At 42.2% G+C, this 21554-nt stretch overlaps 1 protein-coding gene across 8 annotated transcripts in view; it reads right to left on the bottom strand.

The window, feature by feature from the left end:
* Nucleotides 1–5245: 5245 nt before the first annotated feature.
* Nucleotides 5246–21554, bottom strand: part of EVA1A (eva-1 homolog A, regulator of programmed cell death) — a 55347-nt gene continuing 39038 nt past the window's right edge. For 3 of the 8 annotated variants that reach the window (XM_080685914.1, XM_080685913.1, XM_080685912.1), the window contains 2 exons: nucleotides 20740–20908; nucleotides 5276–6569 (listed from right to left, as the gene is read on the bottom strand). In XM_080685914.1, the coding sequence (XP_080542040.1) occupies nucleotides 6193–6569; nucleotides 20740–20791 (429 nt within the window). In that variant the 5' untranslated portion in view covers nucleotides 20792–20908 and the 3' untranslated portion in view covers nucleotides 5276–6192. Of the gene's footprint in view, nucleotides 6570–20739; nucleotides 20909–21554 lie in introns of all 8 variants that reach the window. The other 5 variants (XM_080685915.1, XM_080685911.1, XM_080685909.1 and 2 more) reach the window with 3 other exon arrangements.

Here is a 21554-nt window from a genome sequence, read left to right as displayed (position 1 = left end):
GATATTAAGTTCAGATAGACACCTGGGTGGAGTCCATTTGAAACCTGACTCTAGTTACTGCAACTATGTCTCATCTTCCAGGTCCTCAGTCATTTAGCCCTCCTTCCTTTCTCCTCCCCGGCTCCCCCCCTTGACTTTCAGCCACATTATTTCTTCCCTAAGAGATTACAACTGACTCCTTGGGTGCCTTTTCCAAAAGCTTTCTAACACATCCTTGTTCAGAGAAAACTCCAATTCTGCAAAGTATCTGTAATGTCATAAAGAGAAAATATATTTCTGTTCATGCATCTCTCCTTTCTATCAAAAGTTCCTAATTCAGAAATGCATTCTTTCTATTCAAGGAATTCACTCACAAATATACAGATATTGCATGGAGTGGTAACAGTTTTTCCATTCCAAAGACATACATAAGACTTGGTGTCATAACACGGTATAAGACATCAGATACCCTGCAAAAAAGATGAGAAACTATGAAAAAAAAAAGTAAATTAACAGGAGTACAAAGGAAAATTTTTAGCTCGTCACCACATCTTTTTGACTATGTGGAGCTGGCTGTGCAATTCTGAGTCTGAATGGCCTCCCCGATATGGGGCCTGGCTTTAGGCCCAGATAAATCTTTCTTCTTAGTGCCTCTGAGTTCCTTGCGTTTTTCAAATTGGAGTTGGAAGTGCAAGTCACTTTTCATTTTATTGTTGTCACTGTTAGTCCCAGATCTCTTCCTACTGCCGAAGGAAAGAAAACAAGAAGGAAAGATGGCCAGGAAAAGAGACTTTCATCTGGCAGGTCCCTCTTGCACTGACTGAATGATTTTTTTTTCCAGTACAAAGGAGATTTTAAATGCATCTGAGGGTCAAGTGCCTCAGATCAAGTGAAACTAAGATGATCTTGAAAGTAGGAATAAAAAGGATAAATGATGTGACTATTTTGGAGGAACAAGAGGCACACTCCCAATGGTTAAGCTTTAAAACATTCCCTTTATTTCTTCAAGCTGGAGGAACTAGAAAACTGATCATCAATGAGGTTAAGAACAGCCACTGTAACTTCAAGAAGGAACATTCAACCCTTATAAACCTGTAAGAACTTTGTACGACTCTCAATGCTGAATTGAACTTGAAAAGGATACCACATGGTCACATATGAATTGATGTAGAAGAAGATGGGAGACTCTAAAGTTGAAAGACACAAGGAAATGATTAACAGTAGAGAAAGCAGTAAATGTCACTTAGGGAGGACTGCTGTAATCCATTGGGCAGAACTTGGTCACATGGCCACAGCTAACTACAAGAGAGACTGTGAAATGCAGCCCATCTATGTGGCGAGGAGGCAGAGGAAATAGTGTTTGGTGAATACATCATAGGCTTTACTACAGTTCAATAAGTAATTGCTGAAAGCATATGACATGGCAGGCTCTGTGTATCCTGCTCGGACCCAAGAGAATAAGACAGAGTCCCTGCCTTTGAAGCACAGAGGGATAATTTCACAACGACGTGGTAAGGGCAATGATCATAACAAACACAATACATGGAAACTTAGAGGATGAGACTTAGTTCCGCTTGGAGAAGGTTTGGCTGTGTCTCCCTGGTAGGTGAAATGCTTTTGCTGAATCTTGAGGATGGGTAGAAGAGTGGGAGAAATGGATTGGGGGAAGGTGTTTTAGGCAGAACAATGATCAGACTAGATCATTCTGTGTGGAAGAGGACGATAAGCAATTCAATATCATTAGAGTGAAAGGAATGGGCAGGAAGGAGGAGCAGGAGATGAAGCATGGGGACCTGGCATGATATTTAGAGGCATTTGAAGAGTTTCAATAAGCAACGGGAAGAAAGTTGGGTGGGGAAGGGATGGACACATGGGCAGTGACACATTTAATAGAGACCACTTTGGTATCTATATTCAGGATGATATACATAGAAGGAGGCAAGACTCAGAGAACAGTTTAGAGGTTTTTACCAGTGTCTAGGCAGGAAATAATAAGGGTTTGAATTAGACTGTAAAGAAATGATTGATGCAAGAAATACAAATAACTTAAAATTGGGAAAATTTGCTAATTGGTTATATGTGAAGGTTAAAATAGAAGAGACTGGAATCAGTCCCAGACTTCTGACTTGGGTAACTCTACAACTTGTCTTATCATAACTGACATAGAAACATAAACCTATAAAAATATAGATAGAGCAGTAGGTCTTGGAGAAGGTGAGTGCAGTCTGGAGAATTGTCCAGTCATATATTGCCTGGCAAACTACTTCGAAACTTAGTGACATAAAACAACCACCAATTTATTATGCTCATGGATTCTGCAGGCCAAGATGTTGGACAGGGCTCAGCAGACATGCTTTATGTCTACTGTACCACATCTGGGGCTTTGTTTGGAAGAAAAATATGGCTGGAATCATAAGGAGATTTTTCTCACTCACAGGCTGGGGCTTTGATGGGAATGGTTCAGCATTATAGAATGGTTAGCAGCATCCTTGCCCTCTACCTACAAGATAACAAATGCATCCCACCCACCCACTTGTGACAACCAAAATATCTGGCATTGCCAATATTGCCTGAAGGACAACTATCTCCTATTATAGCCATTTGAGGACCAGTGAGCTGTATGTGTCTGTAACTTAGCCAGGACTGGAGAATGACTTTGTAAATCATCAGCATGTAGGCAGTCGTTAGAGCCATTGCAATCTATGAGATGTCTTGGGATATTTGGAATGAGAAAATTAGAGGGTCAAGACTAGAAGTACAGACCCATATTGAAGAGGGTAAGAAAAAGGGATAACAGTAAGAAAGATAAAAAAGTGCTCACTTTAGCAGCACATATACTAAAATTGGAACAATACAGAGAAGATTAGCATGCTCCTGCGCAAGGATGATGCGCAAATTCGTGAAGTGTTCCATATTTTTACGAACATAAATAGATCCAGAGACAGAGAAGCATGTTACAGACTGTCAGACCTCAGTGGGGAGGGAGGAGGGGGAAAGGAGTGGTAGTGGTGGTGGTAAAAGATCAACCAAAGGACTTGTATGCATGCATATAAGCATAACCAATGAACACAGACACTGGGGGGCAGGGGCGGGGGGGGGAAGGGCATGTGCAGGAGAAGGGGGTGGCCGAAGAGAGGTCAATGGGGGAAAAAGGACACTAATGTAATACTATATGTAATACTTCAAACAATAAAAAATTAAAAGAAAGATTTAAAAAAATCAAGAGAGATAGTAGGAGCCAAGAAAGAAAGGAAAGGGTGATGCAGTGGCTATTGCTAGTGTCTGCCCAACACCTTATCTCTACTCTCTCCTTAGACAGACCCATCTGCTGGGCCACAGTGGTTGGTCCATGGATGGCCACACTACAAAAGATAGGCCAAGTAGTCCTTCCCTGTGATTTTAATTTCGAACCTTGAAGCACGATGTCTCTTTCCTTATATTGGAATGATGTCAATAAACCCAGAAGTGCCTATGGTACACTCCCTGCCAATGGCGAAGGTCAGCTGAGTGGGTTTACATGTGCCATGAGTTAATAATCACCACTTGCGCCTTGCAGCACAGGAAGAGGCTCTTAAGGGAAGTTGGTGGGAGCTTTCTAAGGCACCTACACTTCCTCACGTCTTCTCAGATGTTGAACTGTCAGCTAGTGCTTCTCTGTGGAATCATGGAAAACAATCAGGGAAGCTGCACTGAAATCCCTTTCATGCTATCTTCTGAACTAAGTAAACTGTGAATCTCTCTCTTCTCTCTCTCTCTCTCTCTCTCTCTCTCTCTCTCTCTCTCTCTCTCACACACACACACACACACACACACACACAGAACATGTGAGCTGTGTGGGAGCTTGATCAGTAGCAAACAATCCAACACAGTATACTGGTACACATGTTACAGTTTCATCTGAAGTAGTAGAAGATGAGATCAGCAACTGAGAGAAGCAGAGCTGAGAACTGAGAAAGACTAACCTTTTTGATAGCATTTGAACCTTAGGACCCAGTCATCCCTGAAGCCAGATCCTGGGCTTCCCTTCCTGGTTATATAAATCAACAAATGCTCTTAGGTATCTTTTTGTTGCAAATTAAAGTGTCCTAATATAGAAACTGGAACCAGGGGTGAGTGACAGACCTAAATTATAAAACTGCTTTCATCAAGACAGGGAAGATAACAGTGGAGGTTTCCCTATCTTTGGCTGAAAAGCTGGAATCCCTGGCATCTAGAAGCAGTGGGTGGAACTGCTACTTAGTGCATTTTCCCCCAGTCAAAGCCCCCAACACCCTAAAAACTGAAACCTTATGAACTTGGTAGAAAGGCATCAGGATATTGGAGAACTGGGAAAGCCAGGTGCCCCAGAGTCTCCCCAAACACCTCCACCACGGCAGTCCCAGTAGCCGCTGCTTTACAAGGGCCGTATCCCTCCCCATTGCCAGCTTTGGGTGCACCCAGGGGATGGCGGCAGCTCCCCATTGTTTCATTTTCCTAAGAGCTAGAGGCGAAGATAGATCTGTTCACCTAAAGCCCAGGGGAATGGGATGGTTCCTGCACTGCTGTCCAGGGACTGAAACCACAAGGTTGGGACCCAGATTCAGATATGCTAATTTTGGTAGTTGTTACTAGCCAATGGAGCCCCCCAAAAAGATATAATTGGGCCAGCCACTGAGGGCTTCAAGCACACTGTATTGTCCCCTTGTCAAATAGAGAATTGTGATTGTTCACTTCGAAGACAGCCCTCCAAGCCTTCAAGCCCCTGTCTCAGAGAGCCGGTTGCTAAGGTAGTAGACACCTCAGAGACTCCTCGTTAAGCAGGGGCCATTGCTCCATTTTCCGGTTTCTCCATTTCTCCCAGCAGAGGAAGTCTCCGGTCCATCCTCTGGCATGGTGATGAAGCCAATGGATAGTAGGAAGGCTCTGAAGCATCCAGATAGACTGTGGAACCCACTGCATGTCAAGAGAAGGGAGTGAGCAGACAGAATGCACGATTCTATCAGGCTGGTGGAGGTGTTTTCTCTTCCTTCCCTACCAACTTCTCTCCATGTGGGAACACCATCTTATTCCAGCATTAGGTAAGTCTTCTAGTTCTCTATCTGCTTAACAATTACTCAACTGGACTGTAACCATAACATATAACAAACAAAAACGAAAAGCCCCTAATCACACAGGGGCCATTGCTCCATTTTCCAGTTTCTCCATTTCTACCAATTCTCCAGTTATTTGAAGGGTCTGACAAAAGGGATGCCACTGAAGATAACCACAGAGATAGGCATGAAACAAAAAGATTTTATGTAACATTTATTTTTTTTTTCTCCCATTCTAATTTTGACTTTATTCCTCACCTCCCATTTCAATTCTTTTCTTGGAAATCCAAACTTGTGGTGTTTTATTTTTTTAACAACATGTTTAAAATCATGATTCTCTAAAGTCATAACAAAATTTTCTGCTCTCCAAAAGTGGGGGAGGGGGAAACACAGCTTTTATTCTTATGCAGCATTTTCAAATACCCTTGATAATATATATTTTTAATAAACTATTTAAAATAAAACCCTTCATCCTTTGAGGTTACTGACATTTGTCTAGTTCACTGACACATCTCCCATAACACATTAATTCTATTCATTTTCATGAATGAAGTGGAAACTATACTAAAATATAGGATTTTAATCCCTGAGGTGCCAGTTAAAACGGACGAGGTTGCAATTGCAACACAGGATTTTTAAAAATCAGCCTTAAATAACGAGCATGGCTCATGCTATCTGCTTCAGAATCCCTCCCCCCATGGAGTCACTTAGAAAACTGCGTTTACTGGGTGACGTTCACCCTGCAGCCCCTAGCCCTCGCGCTAGGCACATCTTTCCTTTTGTAAAGGAGTAACACGTGGCAATGAAGTCTGCAGAAACTTCTGGGATCCTCAGAAATCAAGAGAAACCACAGTCCTGTTTCTCTAACCTCCATCCACATTGTTGGAGAGGGATTTTCAGCACCATTCCAAGACCCGGAAAGGTGGAGGGACCGACTTGGGTTTTCTACTTCGCCATACATTTAGTCAAAAGGAGGAATCAGTCCTCCTGGCTCGAAAGCGGGGGTGACCTGCTTGTCTCTGGCGTCCGCGGTACCCTTAGCAGAACTGCGTTCAGCTCTGCGCCCACCCTCCCTGCAGCCCCGCTCCCTTCCTTCCGGCGGTGCGGGGGCCTGCTTCCAGCGGTGCGGGGGCCTGCTCCTGCCCTAGTAGTAGCGGTTCAGGCTCCGGGTCCCGGGCACCTCGGGCTGCCCATTCATCCAGATCTCCCTGATGATGCGTTCCCGCTCCTCCAGCCGCTGCGCGCGCTCCAGCTCCTCCGCCGACGTGAAGACGTTCTTGTTCAAAGTCCTCTCAAAGCGGCGGTGCCTCCGGACCGAGATGTCAGAGCTGCCATCCTCGCTGTCACTGCTGTCGCTGCTGTCACTGCTGCTCTCTTGGTCCGGCAGGAACTTCTTCCGGGAACGGGAACGCCGCTGACAGTCCACGCGGCAGGAGAGCCTCACCACCAGGGCAGCCAGGGTGAGGACCAGCCCGATGCACACGCCTGAGACGAAGTACAGGGCTGCACGCTCAGGGTTTTCTGCAGGAGGAGAGAGAAGACAGCATTTGAGAGGTGGCAACTCCAGCCCACCTTGTACACCTCTCACCAGACCCCAACGCCTTTAGAGTTACAAAGCTTGCCTTCCCATGTGACAAAATGCATAATGTATTCAAAATATAATTATCCACCAATGATGAATCTGGGTAAAGAGTGTATGAGATTCTTTTCATATTCTTGCAACTTTAAAGTTGAAATTATTTCAAAAAGTTAAAAGAAAGAAAAATATTTAACACCATGATAAGCAAGCTACTGTGCTTAGATATCATTTCATGAAGAGGTGTACCTGTCTAAAGTTTTTTAGCCTATACTAGAAAAATCTTTGCCTTTGAATTTACTCCTGCAACCCCTTGAATAACATATTAATCACATTTTGGGGGCTTCTTCTTTCTTCTCCCCCTCCTTCATCCTTCTCCTCTTCCTCCTCCCCCAACCCGTCCTCCTCTTTTGATGACAAATCTATACTAATAAAAGCCTAGGTGGGCCTTGCACCCTTGCAGGAGGCCCTCATGTCATCACAAGATGGCCGCCCCCATGTCGTCACAAGATGGCCACCACAAGAAGGCTGTCACAGATGGCTGCCACAAGATGGCTGGCAGGGAAGGGCAGTTGGGGGTGATCAGGCCAGCAGTGGAGGGCAGTTGGGGGCGATCAGGCCCGCAGGGGAGCAGTTAGGTGTCAATCAGGCTGGCAGGGGAGCAGTTAGCGGGTGATCAGGCTGGCAGGCAGAAGCAGTTAGGGGCAATCAGGCAGGCAGGCAGGCGAGTGGTTAGGAGCCAATAGTCCCAGATTGTGAGAGGGATGTCCAACTGCTGGTTTAGGCAGTCAGACATCCCCCGAGGGGTCCCAGATTGGAGAGGGTACAGGCTGGGCTGAGGGACCGACCCCCCCCCCAATGCACAAATTTTGTGCACCAGGCCTCTAGTTTATAAATAAAGGCAAGGTCAAACTATCTTTTTTATTCTAAATATAGCATCATAGGCCTTGTCAACAAGTGTAGGCAGCTTATAGGATACCCCCCAACACCTGATGGTATTCTGCTCTTATGCAAGCACCTCCCTTTGAGGGCTGGACCTATTGGGCTAGACACAGTGTCTTACTTCCAATAAATAGAACATAGCAAACATGATGGATGAGTCTAAGATTAGGTGACATAAGGCTAACTTCTAATTTGCTCGTGCTCTTTCTCTGGCTTTTCTTAGTTGCTCACTCTGATGAAGCCAGCTGCCATGTTGCAAGCTGCCCTACAGAAGTCCACAAAGCAAGGAACTAAGCTTAGACTCTGGCCAACAGCCTGCAAAGAACCGAATCATGTCAACAGCCATGTCAGTGAGCTTAGAAGTGAATCCCCTTCTGGTGGAGTCTTGAGGTGGCCACAGCCCTGGCCTTGAAAGCAACCTGGTGGGAGACCTTGAACCAGAGAACCCACTAAGCCAAACCCAGATCCCTGACCCACAGACACTGAGAGATAGTAAATGTATGTTGCTTTAAGTCATTAAGTATTGAGGTCATTTTCCATGCAGTAATAGATAATTTATACAATCACACATTGAAGCCAGTGTAGGCATTTTGGAATGACCTCAACAGGTTAATTTTCAGAGGAGGAATTTGAGTCCTTCCTTGGTGAGAGAAGAAAATAATCATCCTATAGATAAGCAATAGGCTTAGTGTGTCCAGTGATGATCACTATATGATGTACTCAACCGAATGAGAGCCTTTGGGTGAAGAGCTTTCCCTTTCTAGGTAAGTATGAGAACATGGGACATGCCTGGCCTTGAGTCAGAGGGCATGGTCAATCTGTCAGGACCTACAACTGACACCAGCAATTAAATTTTCCATAATCTATATTCACTGGTAATTATGAATTAAAATATACATTGTTTTCTAAATTTAAGAATGTTTCTTATAGAGATTTCCAGACAAATAAACAGCATTCTTTTTTAAACTTTTTTTTTCATCCTCACCCGAGGATATGTTTATTGATTTTAGAGAGAGAGGATGGAAGAGAGAGATCAATGTGAGAGAGAAATATCAATTGGTTGCCTCCAGTACCTGCCCTGACCAGGGATGGAACCTTTGGTGTATGGGACAACTCTCAAACCAACTGTGCTACCCCCCACCAGGGCAGCATTCTTTTCGCTTGCCACAATAATGTTGTTTATGTAATCATTTTCTTATTGTTTCAGATTTTACACTATTATGATCAATGCTAGAGTCATACATCTCCTATGTACAAGCAGAATTATTTCTACAGGTTAGTTATCTAGAAATAGATGCATCAAAAGGCATAAGCATTTCAAAGTTTTATGCTTTCTAAACTGTACCCAAAAAGGTTCTATCAGTCTAAACACAGCATATTAAACATACGTTGTTTATTATCTCTCCTTCTCTCTGAAATCCCCACCAAATGATAGAAATATAAATAAAATAAATAAAAATTATAGGTACAAAGAGAAGAGCAGATAATAAAATAGAAAACATAAATAGTCAATACGGAAACTTGATCTATAGCACCACCTTCTGGAAAATAAAAGAAAGGTTTCCAGCAACCAGCGAGGTGAGTTGTAAAAAGCAGAAAAGACATAAAAACTTAAGAATTTTGCTACAAGAAGAAGCAACAAGTGCAGAACAGGTGTATAAATATAAGGTCAGAGAGTACCCCAGATATAACAGGATCAACAAACAGTGTACTCCATGTGAAGACAACTAGTAAAGATTTGAGGAGGTGTCCACTATATCAAAAGCAAAATCAGCAATGCAAAACTAAGGAACATGAAGAATATATAAAACACGTCATCACCAAAAAATAATAATCTTCCAAATAACTGAGCTCAAAACATAGAATCTTGCAATCTAGTGGATAAAAAAATTTAATAGCTGTTTTGAGAAAACAATGAGAGACAAACACAAGAGACAATTCAACAAAATCAGGAAAATACATGAACAAAATGAGAAGTTTATCAAAGAGATAGAAACTACAGAAAAGAACCAAACAGAAATTCTGGAGCTGAAAATTTCAATGATTCAAAAAAATTCAATACAGGGAATATGCAGCAGAGTAAATCAAATGGAAGACAGAATAAGCAACCCAGATGACAGAAACCTTGAAATAAGCTAATTAGAGGTGAACAGGGAAGAAAAAAAATGTAAAACAGTGAAGAAAGCCTACATGATCTACGGGATTCAATCTTATAAATATTAACATAATTTATGTTCCAGAAAGAGAAAAGAGGATGAAGCAGTCAGGAAGTTTATTTAAAGAAGTAGTAGCTGAGAACTTCCCAAACCTTGGGAGAGCCTTAGACATTCAAGTTCCCAAAGCTAATAGATCACCCTTCTACCTCAACGCAAAAAGACCTTCTCCAAGATACATTATAATGAAACTGTCAAAAATCGAAGAAAAAGAAAGAATCCTGAAAGCAGCCGAGAAAATATTGCAACCTCCAAAGGAACCCCCATTAGGCTATCTACAGATTTCTCAGCAGAAACCCTACAAGCTAGGAAAGTAGAATGACATATTCAAAGTGTTAAAAGAAAATAGTTGTCAGCCAAGAATACTCTATCTGGAAAAGCTATCCAGATCTGAAGGAGAAATACTTTATCCAGAGAAACAAAAGCTGAGGGACTTCATCACAAGAAATGCTGAAAGTTCTTCAAGCTGAAATTTAAAAATGCTAATTAGTGACATGAAAACATACGAAAGTATACAACACACTGGTAAAGGTAAATATACAGTCAGATTTAGAAAACTCTAGTTCTGTAATAGGATAGTGTGTTAGCCACTTAACTATAAGATAAAGGTTAAGGGAAAAGAGTAATAAAAATAACTCTATTGCTATAATCTGTTAATAAATATACAATATAAAGAGGTAAATTGTGACAGCAAAAATATAAGGAGGGAAGTAAAAGGGTGGAACTTTTGTATGCAATTGAAAGCTTTCACCAATGCAGATGATGTTCGCTGAGGGTTTGGCATTTATGATTTTACTAGAGGTCCGATGCATGAAATTCGTGCAAGGGGCTCAGCCCTCGCAGCCCCTCGCAGCCCCAGCTTCGTCTGGAAGATCGTCTGTTCTGCTGTTTGGTCTAATTAGCATATTAGCTCTTTATTATATAGGATTATATTGTGGTATGTTCCTTTTATACCCAATTTGTTGAGGGTTTTACCATCAAAAGATGCTGTAGTTTGTCAAATGCTTTTTCTACGTCTATTGCGATGATCAAGGACAAAGAAGGAGAGGAAATCACTATCACAAAGAGACATGTCCATTCCCATATTCATGGCAGCATTATTCACAATGACCAACACATAGAAACAGCCTAAGTGTCTGTCAGCAGAAGAATAAATAAAGAAAATTCAGCCATAAAAAGGAAAAAATTCTTCCATTTGCAACAACATGAATGGACTTGGGAGCATTATGCTAAAATTGAGATAAGTTAGCAAATACAAATACTGTATCATATCACTGATACGTGGATTAAAAAGTTAAACTCATAAAAACAGAGTAGAATGCTGATTACCAGGGGCAGGGGAATTGGGGAGATGTTGTTTAAGGGTACAAATCTGCAATCAGTAGATAAGTCATGGAGATCTAATGCATAGCATAGTGATTATAGACAACAATATTGTATTACAGACTTCAAAGTTGCTAAGAAAGTAGATCTTAATTGTTCTAGCACGAAACAGTGATAATAACTGTGTGACAGGCTAGAGGTGTTAGCTAATGTGATGATGGGACTCATATTGCAATACATAAATGTATCAAATCAACACCTAGATCTACACAGTATTATATATCAATTCTATTTCAATAAAAATAAATTAATGAATGCAGTGAAGGAGGCTGAAACTGACTCTGCCCAACTGATATTCAGCAAACACTGGGAGGACTGAGAGAGTTCTTGCCTCGAGGAGCTTAACATTCCAGCAGGGAAGCTGACCCGTCGGTTCCAGTACCAAAGGATCTCTGAAAACACAAAAGTGAGTAAAAAAGTGAAGTTGAGATATGGAGATCTGAGAGGGCTTTCTAGAAAAGATTTGCAAACCAATGCTTTTACCAGAGTGGAAACCCACCAGGCAGACCTGCATTTGAAGCCTCAGCTCAGCCTCATCTTTCAAACAAAAATAACACTACCTACCTAGCCTGCTGAATTGTGGTAAAGGTTAAAGATATGACAGGTGACCAGCATAAAGGGATTATCCGAGATCCTGGCAAAGAGAGGCATTAAATAAAGAACTCACTGTTTTCTTTCTTTCTTTTTTTAAAAATATTTTTTATTGATTTCAGAGAGGGAGAGGAAGAGATAGAAACATCAATGATGAGAGAGAATCATTGATCGGCTGTCTCCTGTACTCCCCCTACTGGGGATTGAGCCCACAATCCAGGCATGTGCCCTGACTGGGAATTGAACCTGGGATCCTTCAGTCTGCAGGCTGATGCTCTATCCACTGAGCCAAACCATCTAAGGCTGTTTTCTTTCTTTCATTTTTCCTTCCTCTTCCATCTTTCCTCCCTTCCTTCCTCCCTATATCTATCATCTACTAATATCTATCTATCTATCTATCTATCTATCTATCTATCTATCTATCTATCATCTATCATCTATCATCTCTATCTCCCTCTCTCCCATCCACCTATCTATCTAATCTACCTGTTTTCCTCCCTCTTTCCCTCTCTACTTTCCTTCCTTCCTTTTCTCATCCCACCCTCTCATCCCTCTGAGTGTCTGTCTCTGTCTTCTTTCATACCCTGTCCTCACCCCACCTATTATAAAGGTTAACTTTCAAGATGGTTACTAAACTGAACCTTGGAAACCACTGTTCTCCCTCTAGCTTAACTAGTCCATCCTGTCCTGCTAGCTGATCAGAAAACATCCTCTTTTGCCTCCAGCAATCTCAGACATGGATTCCCAGAGAAGCCCGATAAAAGCAACCCCAAAGGACCAGGGAGTTTATGGGGCCTCACCGGGTTCTGCACGGTGACTCAGGGCTCATTTTCAGAGCTAATATAAACTGTCTTGTCTTTCTTTGTCATTCTTCTGCAAACATCAAAACTGTAGCTCTATCGTGTTGTTTTTCTCTTCTCCGCTCCAGGTCACTTCCTCTTGGCCAGTGATCTACCCTGGTCTTGAGCAGATCCAGACAGCTGTTAATGGCCCAGGAAGCCGAGTGGGGAGGGCTATTGTCGTTGTTTTCCCTCAATAAATAAAAATAAATGTATTGCTATATCTTGCTTCCTGCAGGGTTATTGTTTTCCTGGGCAGGAAGAGGCTCTCTGTGGAGGTCCTGGGCTAATATCATTTGCACCCCCAGGGTCAGACCAAACCATGCCCTGCAGACACTAGGGGGCAGAGAGCAGCACCAGTCCAGACCAGGTCTGCCGGTGGCCCTGCAGGTGGAACATGTATTTCCCTCCCTGAACTTTTCTTGTTGGCCCCAAAGCTTGTAATCCCTTCAGTGGAAAGAAAAAAGTGTTAAAAATAGTCCTTCACGATCATAATGGGAGCCTGTGTGGAATCAGGGAGTATTCAGCATAATCCCTTCTCTGAACTTTTAAGGCACTACAGGATGTCTCTTAATGGGGTTCTGCCCCTCCGCACAGAAAAGTGAAGACTCCCACTAACCCTCCTGCCCTCCCTGGAATACTGGAGAAGCTTCTTTTCTTCTCCTCCCATCCCTGGCCTGCTGTTTCCCAGGAAGAAGGCGTGTTGGAGAATCGTTGTCCCCATAGGCAAGCTGTGGTGTACACTCCTTTGCTTTCACCTCTTTCATTTTCCCCTCTCTTCCCTTATCCTCCACCCCTCATACTCCAGCAAAAAGCACCCCAGAAGAGGCTGTCCACTGCCCGGCCACCCTCCTGACCCACCCTCTCACTTTTCTTCCCCTGCAGTGGGACAGACCTGCAGTCCTGCAGCCCTCGGACTCAGGGGAGCTAGACAGAAGCCCTGACCCATTCTCTGACCTGGCCTAACCACTGCAGAAGCGGATACTGTATTCTGACGCTTTTCCCGCTCCTTGGAGTCTGAAAGGGAGGAAGAGTGTGATTAATTAGTCCCTCCAAATTAGGCGGCACTTTATGTAGCTGTATTACAATTAGTTATGTAATCATTATTTTCCCCACATAAACAGTGAGAAATTTGAAGGCAAAATCCATGAGTCACATTGGATTTCCAGAGCATCCAGCACAGTGCCTTGCTTATGGAGTATCTCTCTTTAATTACTGAATTAAATCATGAATAATACACAAGTTCTAAAAGTCCAGTTAATAGTGTTATTACATGCGGGTAAATATGTGTATAGATGTATGTAGGTGTATATATGCATGTGCATGTATATATAATACATATATTATATATAATAGTGCAACATTAAAAGAGTAGAGGATGGAAAACATTTATAAAATCACTATAATCTCACAAACTGAATAGATAGTAAAGTGAATTTCCTTCTCTTCTATTTTCCCTCATATAAATTTGTAGATATTAATTTATATCTACTTGATTATAGTACAGATATTTCCCACATAATCCCAGCCCCACACATGTCTAGCCTCTACCATCATCAATATCCCCCTGCCAGAGTGGTACATTTGTTGCAATTGATGAACCTATATGATGCATCAGTATCACTCAAAATTCATAGTTTGCACTAAGATTTCCTCTGGGTGGTGTACAATCTATGGGTTTGGACAAATGTATTAGTATGGTGACATGTTTTCATGTCACATAGAGTGTTTTCACTGTCCTAAAAATCTCCTGCGCGCCACCTATTCCTCCCTCCCTGCAGGACACACGTCTCCTACAGTGTCCAACATCTTTCTTTACTGGCCCATCACCTTCCCCTCAAGAGGCCTAACAATGGCTACACAGCATTCTACCCCATGAATCCACCCCAAGTTACAAAAGGCATTTTCTATCTTTGATTATTTAGGGTGGCTACTTTTTTAAAACTAAAAGTAATGATGGAAGAAATATTTTTGTGCTTCACACACTTCTAACTTTGCTTGTTTCTTTTAGTTACTGCCTTATAATGGATTCTCAGAAAAGGAATCTCTGTATCAAACAGGATACATACTTTTATGCCTTTTGATAGATATTGCCAAGTGGCTTTTCAAAAGTGATACATTCATTTATCTTACCATTAGTTGTGTATGAAAGCACCACTTTCACCAAACCCTCTCCAGGAGGGGATATTCCACTGCTAAAATTTCCCCCCAAGATTTTATAGATCAATAAATGGTTCCTTTATTTATTCCATAAAAATTTACTGTGGGTCTATAATGCCTTTGGGGCTAGAGCCATAAAGGTTCTCAGCCCTCACAGGATTCCCAGTATAAAGGGAAATAATATAAAACAGAAACTACAGTACTTTCTAAAATCCCCAAATTTGAGACCATTGATTGAGTTGTGGTGGGTTGGGTCCCGAGGAGATCACCTTATTCATGACAAGCTCATAGGAAAAGTGATTCATTTTCTGGCTAACTGCTACATGCCCACACTGCTGCATGTGCAAAGAATATTGGCTAAATTAAAAAAAATGAATGATCCCCCAAAACTTCTGAATTGAAAAAAATTACTGTAAGCAAAGTCAAAAGACAAATGCCAAATAGGAAAAATATTTGAAATATGTAACAGAGGCAAAGGACTGATATATAAAAAGCACTTAGGGAGAGCATTAAGAAAAAGACCAACAACCAATAAAGAAAATGGACAAAAGACATGGATAGTTCACAGAATAATAAATACAAATGGTCCTTAAACATATGAAAAGGCGCTCACCTCCAGCAGGGGATGGCAAACTATGGCTCGCAAGCCAAACCTGGCCAGCAAGTTGCATTACTGGCACAGAGCCATGCACATTCATTTATGTTTTCTCTGGGCCTGCCTCAGGCTACACTGCAGAGATGAACAGTTAGAACAGAGACCCTACAGCCTGCAAAGCTGAAAATCTTTAAGATCTGACCCTTTACAGAAAAAGCTTGCTGACCTGTGACCTAGAAAAACAGAAATTAAATGACATTTGAATGTTATTTTTCTTCCATCAGACTGTTGAAAATTCATCAGTTTGAAAATACGATTGTAGGACCTTCTCATACTTCTTATAAAGAGTAAACTGATAAAACTCTTTAAATGGCAATTTGGTAATATTTATCTTTTTTAAACTTTTATTTATTTTAGTTAATCTTCACTGGAGTATATTTTTTCCATAGATTTTTTAAAAAATTAAATTTAAAAAAAGCAATCATTCTATTTAAATTTTCTAACAACCTTATTAGAAGTTATTGTGGTTATTATTATTAATGAAATGATCACTTTCATTAGAAATTATTATAGTACGATCCCAAGGGGTAGCTTGCAAATTGTTGAAACAAGAAATGCTAACTCCTCCAATCCATGTGCTAAGGTAGAGGGAAACAAAAAATTGTGTATGGAGAACACAGATGGGCCCCTAAGCCAAAGTGGGGAGTGAAGGGAGAATATGACCTGAGAGAGTTCTGAAGACTGGGAGCGAGTTAGCCGGTCCAGGCCTGGAGGGAAGAATTCTTAGAAAAGAAAATGATTGTGCAAAAGCAAAGAGGAGAGGAAAGCTCTGGCAAATGGTTTAAAAGGACTAAAGTGAGGCCTTGGTCAGGGAGGGCTGTAAGTAAGGGCATGGAAATGTCAAGGTCAGACACGAAAAGCTCTGGGAAGGCACAAAACAAACCGCACAGATTGGAGTACCTCAAACCACCCCAAGCCCCTTCGCCCTGGCTTGCCTCTACTCTAGAGCATGTTTTTTCAACTGCAGCACTATTGATATCTTTAACCAGTTAATTCTTTGGTGTAGGGGGTTGTTAAGTGTTTCTCTACCTGCTAGATATCAGTGGCAGCCCCCGCTCCCTGATCCAGTTGTGACAACCAACCATGTTTCCAGCTGTGGCCTAAAATCCCACCATAGGGAAAAATCACCCCTGGTTATGAACCACTGGTTCAGAGATTTAAAAAATGAAAATTCTCATTTTTCCTGCCTCTCTTGCAGCTAGAGATGGCCATGTGACACAGTTCCTGCCAATGAAATCTGAGAGTAGATCGACTGGGACATACTTCCTGTTACTGCCTTCCATTGCTCTTGAATGAAGACAACAGCAGCAGCAGCAGCCACTTTGCAGCCAGGAGATGACAAGCATAAAAGAAAGGCCGTGAAAATCACACTGAGGTCCACCCCTACATATGTGAGTCCGTGGACTAAGGCTAGCAAGCACCCACCTCCAGACTTCTTGTGTCATGGGTAAGATCACTCCTGTGTGTTTGGGCCACCAAGTTAAGGTTTTCTAGTATATGTAGCTGAAAACAATTCTATAACTGTGAAATCACAGATTTCATAATTGGGTTTTATCCCAGAGAGAGTGAGGATCCACTAAAGGCTTCTAAACAATAAAAAGAATTGGATCATCACACCTACATTTTGAAAAAATAATTTTGCTACAAAAGACAATCTATGAAGCAAGATTGGAGGCAGGTGTCCTAGGAAATGCCATTATGGCCAGGCGGACAAAAACACGATGGGGATGGAACCATCTCAGTAGTGGTGAGGATAAAGTGGAGAGGACACATTCCAGAGACATTAAGAGGCAAAATGGACCAACCCTAAGCAATTGGATATAGGCAGTAAAGAAGATGTATCAAAGGCTAAAAATCATATTTCTTGTGTAGGTAATGCCCTAGATGGTACACAAAAGAAGGAGCATGTTTAAAGAGAAGAACAATAATATTCCATGCGAGGCTAGTTTGAATTTCAAATGCTTATGGCACATCCAACTGGTAATGTAAAAGGCATTTAGATACACAATTTGAAAGTCAGAAAAGAGTAAGACAGCAGTAATTTTAAAAATATGTGTATGATAGAACTCAAAAATTTAAGTGCCAATAAAATAATATCACTTATGACTTAAGTAGTATCAATGAAGTATAGAATACTTAAAATATAGCTAAGCAAAAGAAAATGAAAAATACACAGACAGATACTCACACAAACCCAGCATCCAGGTATAATTTACAGTAAAATGTGGTTACATATACATGTAAATACACACATATAAATGGTATTATACCTCAAATGCTGAATGATAACAGGCCTTATTCAGTTAACAACATATCATAAACATCTTTCTACTTCAGTTAATATTCACTCAATTTTCTGATATTTTTACTACTATAAACGGTTCTGAGATCAACTGTCCTCATAATAAAATTTTTGCCCATACCCCTAATTGTTTCCTCAGGATAAGTTCTGAGATGTGGAATTGCTTGCTATATGGCATATGTGTTTTTAAGGCTTTTGACAGATGCTCCTAAATCATTCTCTAGAGAGGTTATAGCAATTTACAATCCCATCAGCACTACATACAAGTACTCATCTCCCCACACTTTCCCCCAAACAGAAGTTAAAACTTAATCACTCAAATCTTTGAGAAATTTGTAAAATAAAATGTTAATCTGATTGATGTTTTCATTTTGCATCTGTTTAAGTGCTAGATTTGAGCTGTTTGTGTTTTATCGACCATTTGTATTTTTTCTTTGGTAGACTGCTGATTCGTGTCCTTTGTCCCCTTTTCTTTTGGTATATTTACCTCTTATTGATTTGTAAGAGCTCTTTATATATTATAAACTTTAACCCTTTGTCAATGCTACCTTTCTTAGTTTGCATTTGCTATTTAATTTGAGGTTTTTTTTTGATCAGCAGATACTTAAAAGTATCGGAATGTTCATGGTTTGAATTGGCTATTGTGAAGAATGGGAACAGGATGTATCCAAAAGCAAACAGAGAGACTGAAGCCCTATTCGAAAGGCTCAGCTGAGGTTGGACACCATGCATTTCTAATGAGGTCAATCTGCAAAGCTGGGCCAGCATTTGGTTATTTGAGTGCAGAGGGAGAAAGGGGAGAAAGTAAGATTCACGCAGAGTTTGTATTTGCTTGATTTAATCAGACCCTGCACTAAGGAATAAGGGAGTTATGTGCATTAGCAAGTTTGTTGCTGAAATAATGGGTCACATGGGACAAGATAAGAGATAACGGATGTGCTGGGAAGGGTCAGGGCTCCCCTGTAGTTGAAAGCCAGACACAGCAGAATGAGATCATGAGAGAGCAACAAGGTTAGGAAATTTTCTACAATTTTCTTCCAGCAAACTTTTCTTACTGCTTCTGCTTCATTTATTCTATTTCTTCTTTTAAAACAACAATGTATTTGTATCTGTCACATTTACCTTCGCATTTTACAGTTTCTTTATTCATTTCCTTTACAGTCAGGCAGTGTTCCCCATCAAAATCAGAATCGATGTTCACCCATCGCATCTATTGATTGAATTGAGCACATTTTATTTCAGCCACTCAACTTTCCTTGGCCTTGCATGCTCTTTTTTATCTTAGCCCCTACTTACTTAATAGAAGCATTGTCTTCCTGCATCTCAAGCAATATTTAATTCCAGAATATGGGGTGGGAAGGAGAAAAGTTGAAGAGAAAGCAAAACAGGGCCAAGCACCCGTTCAGCCTTAACAAGATCACAAGACACCCGGTAAACACCAAGCCATTCAATGAGTTACCACGCTCGATGGTCACAACTCAGGGTCATGCTGGCCAAAATGGAAGGCTGCCAGGAACCTCCTGTGCCCAGAAGAGTTCCAAAGTCCAGTACCCTGTTTGCTCTCACCAGAGATATTTTCTTGCAACAGCTGATTTGCAAGTGTCCTTTGAGGCCTTGAAAATTCCAGACCCTCTCTGACACACTTCGTTTCGGGGATGTCTTCACCATAGAGTTGAGGGACTCAACTCTAATATTCAATTGCTTGTAAAAACATGATACGAGTTTCAAACATCTCTTTTCCAGCCCCAGTGTCCTTTTCTCCAAGAATAACCTTGAAGCAAGAGCAAAGCTGGGATTCCATGGTGGGTGTCAGGGAAGGGAGGCCCCAGGTACCGAGCTTCCTTCCCGAGGGAGGCAAGGAGCTGATTGAGGGCCCGGGTCTTTGCTGATCCGAGAAGGGAGAGGCCTAAACTCAAGGCACGTGTGGACTACATGTTGCATCTTGCGATACAGAAAGGGGCCAGCCCAGTATGCCCTGAGAAGCCCTCCTTTCTAAAATCAGGTTGCACGTCATCCAAGATCATCTCAAAGAGAAGCCACGAGCTTCCCTTATCCTCAGCCCTGGCTCCCCGTTTCCATTGCAAGTAGAAATGCCAGGCTTTGCGTCTGAACTCCAAAGTCCCCACATATCAACCCCGGTTAGAGAACCAGAAAGCAAAACCAGTCCTTGCCCAGAGGATATCAGTTGGAACTCCAGCCCCTTTCCTTCTAGACAACATCCAGAGACGGCAGGTGAAGCAAAACGAAGTAAAAACAAACCAGCAAACAATTAAAAATGCACTCAAGCAGTAGAAAATCCGTTTGGTCATTCAAACCAGTAAGCATTTTCATGTATTTTTTCTAAGTTTCAGCTTGATTCAGGTATATTTCCATGTATTTTTAAATGATTCCAGATGAAGAGCATCTGTTCCCAAGAAATGATCTTGAGGAGAAAGTCAGCCATCCTCCAAAAACAGCACAACTTTGACCCAGGGGTGGGACAAATGGCAGACTCTTCCAGACCCACACTCCTTCTGTCTCCGTGTCTCCCAGAAGGTTATGAAACACCTCACACAGCCCTGGAATGCAGGACACATGCGCGCGTACACACACACACACACACACACACACGCACATGCACGTACATGCACACACATGCACACACACATGCACATGCACGCACATGCACACATACATGCACATGCACACTGGGTGGGGTTGAGAACCACTGCACAGAAATGGCCAGGCTGAGTATACTCTATCCGGGTCTTTCACATCAGAGTTAAATGCAAAAGATGCACACAATAGCCCCAAGCTACTTCATTCACTCTTTTAAGCCCAAAAGGAAACCAAACGTTTTCGAGCTCTTGTCACCTCCCCATCTGCCCAATTAGAGAATGCCATACTTCACTCTCAAACCAGAGGACCTTTCATCTCAAAACTCAGCTCAGCAGAGCCCCGCTGCTACCATTGCACAGCATTTCTCTCCTGGATGCACCCTGGGCCCAGCCCCAGGCCTCAGCCCTGGCCCAGCTGAGACCGGAGAACTACCTGAGACAAAGGAATAGGTGGCTAGGATGTTGCTGAGTAGAGCCATGTCCATGCGCTGGGCAGTCAGAGGCTCCGTGCTGCGGCGGAAGGGCAGCCTCCACGTGGCATCCAGAGGCGCCTCCCAGAGATGCTTCAGCTGGATCAATGTGGCCCCTCCCTCTCTTCTCTTCTGTTTGGGAACACAAAGTGAGTGGTGAGAACACGTTCCGCTTTCCTGAGGCTGTGCTCCAGGTAGCCTGGGCCCAAAACAAAGAGCTAGTCTCCTAAATGCCAGCCAGCCTCCCACCAGGCATCTAGGTCCTATTCTCTTTGCTCTGGCGAGCTTCTTGGCTTTCCAGGAAGAAGCACCTCCTTACACCTCTGTTTTTCCTGGCCTTTCTCCTTTCTCTTCCCCCTTATCTTCCAAACTTTACATTTTCGCACTCCTCCCTCACCTTTTCTGGTACTTTTTATTGTATTCTCCCTGTTTGCCTTTGTCCACGGTCACTTTAATCACTGCCCTGTAACCCCACGCCCAGCTGGCTCTCAGCCTGGTTCTGCTTCCCCTGCACCCACTGCACCTGTGTACTTTGATCAGCTTGCCTCATCCCACAGATCACTAAATGTGTGTCCTTGGCAATGAGTCTGAGCTGGCTACTCCAGGCCTGCCAAAGTGGTTCCCATTCTAAAATGCCCCAAGAACTTGGGAGCTAGGGCCTGCCCACATTTTCATGATTCCACCTGTAGTGGGACGAGGCTATTTCAGATCTGTTCCCTCTTATCTCTCCTCATTCATTCGCCATAGAGCAAATCTCATCATTTCATTTCTGGGAGTT

Source organism: Plecotus auritus (genome assembly GCF_963455305.1).
Source record: "Plecotus auritus genome assembly, chromosome: 8".
NCBI lineage: Eukaryota > Metazoa > Chordata > Mammalia > Chiroptera > Vespertilionidae > Plecotus > Plecotus auritus.
This window is presented reverse-complemented; position numbering and strand designations above follow the sequence as displayed.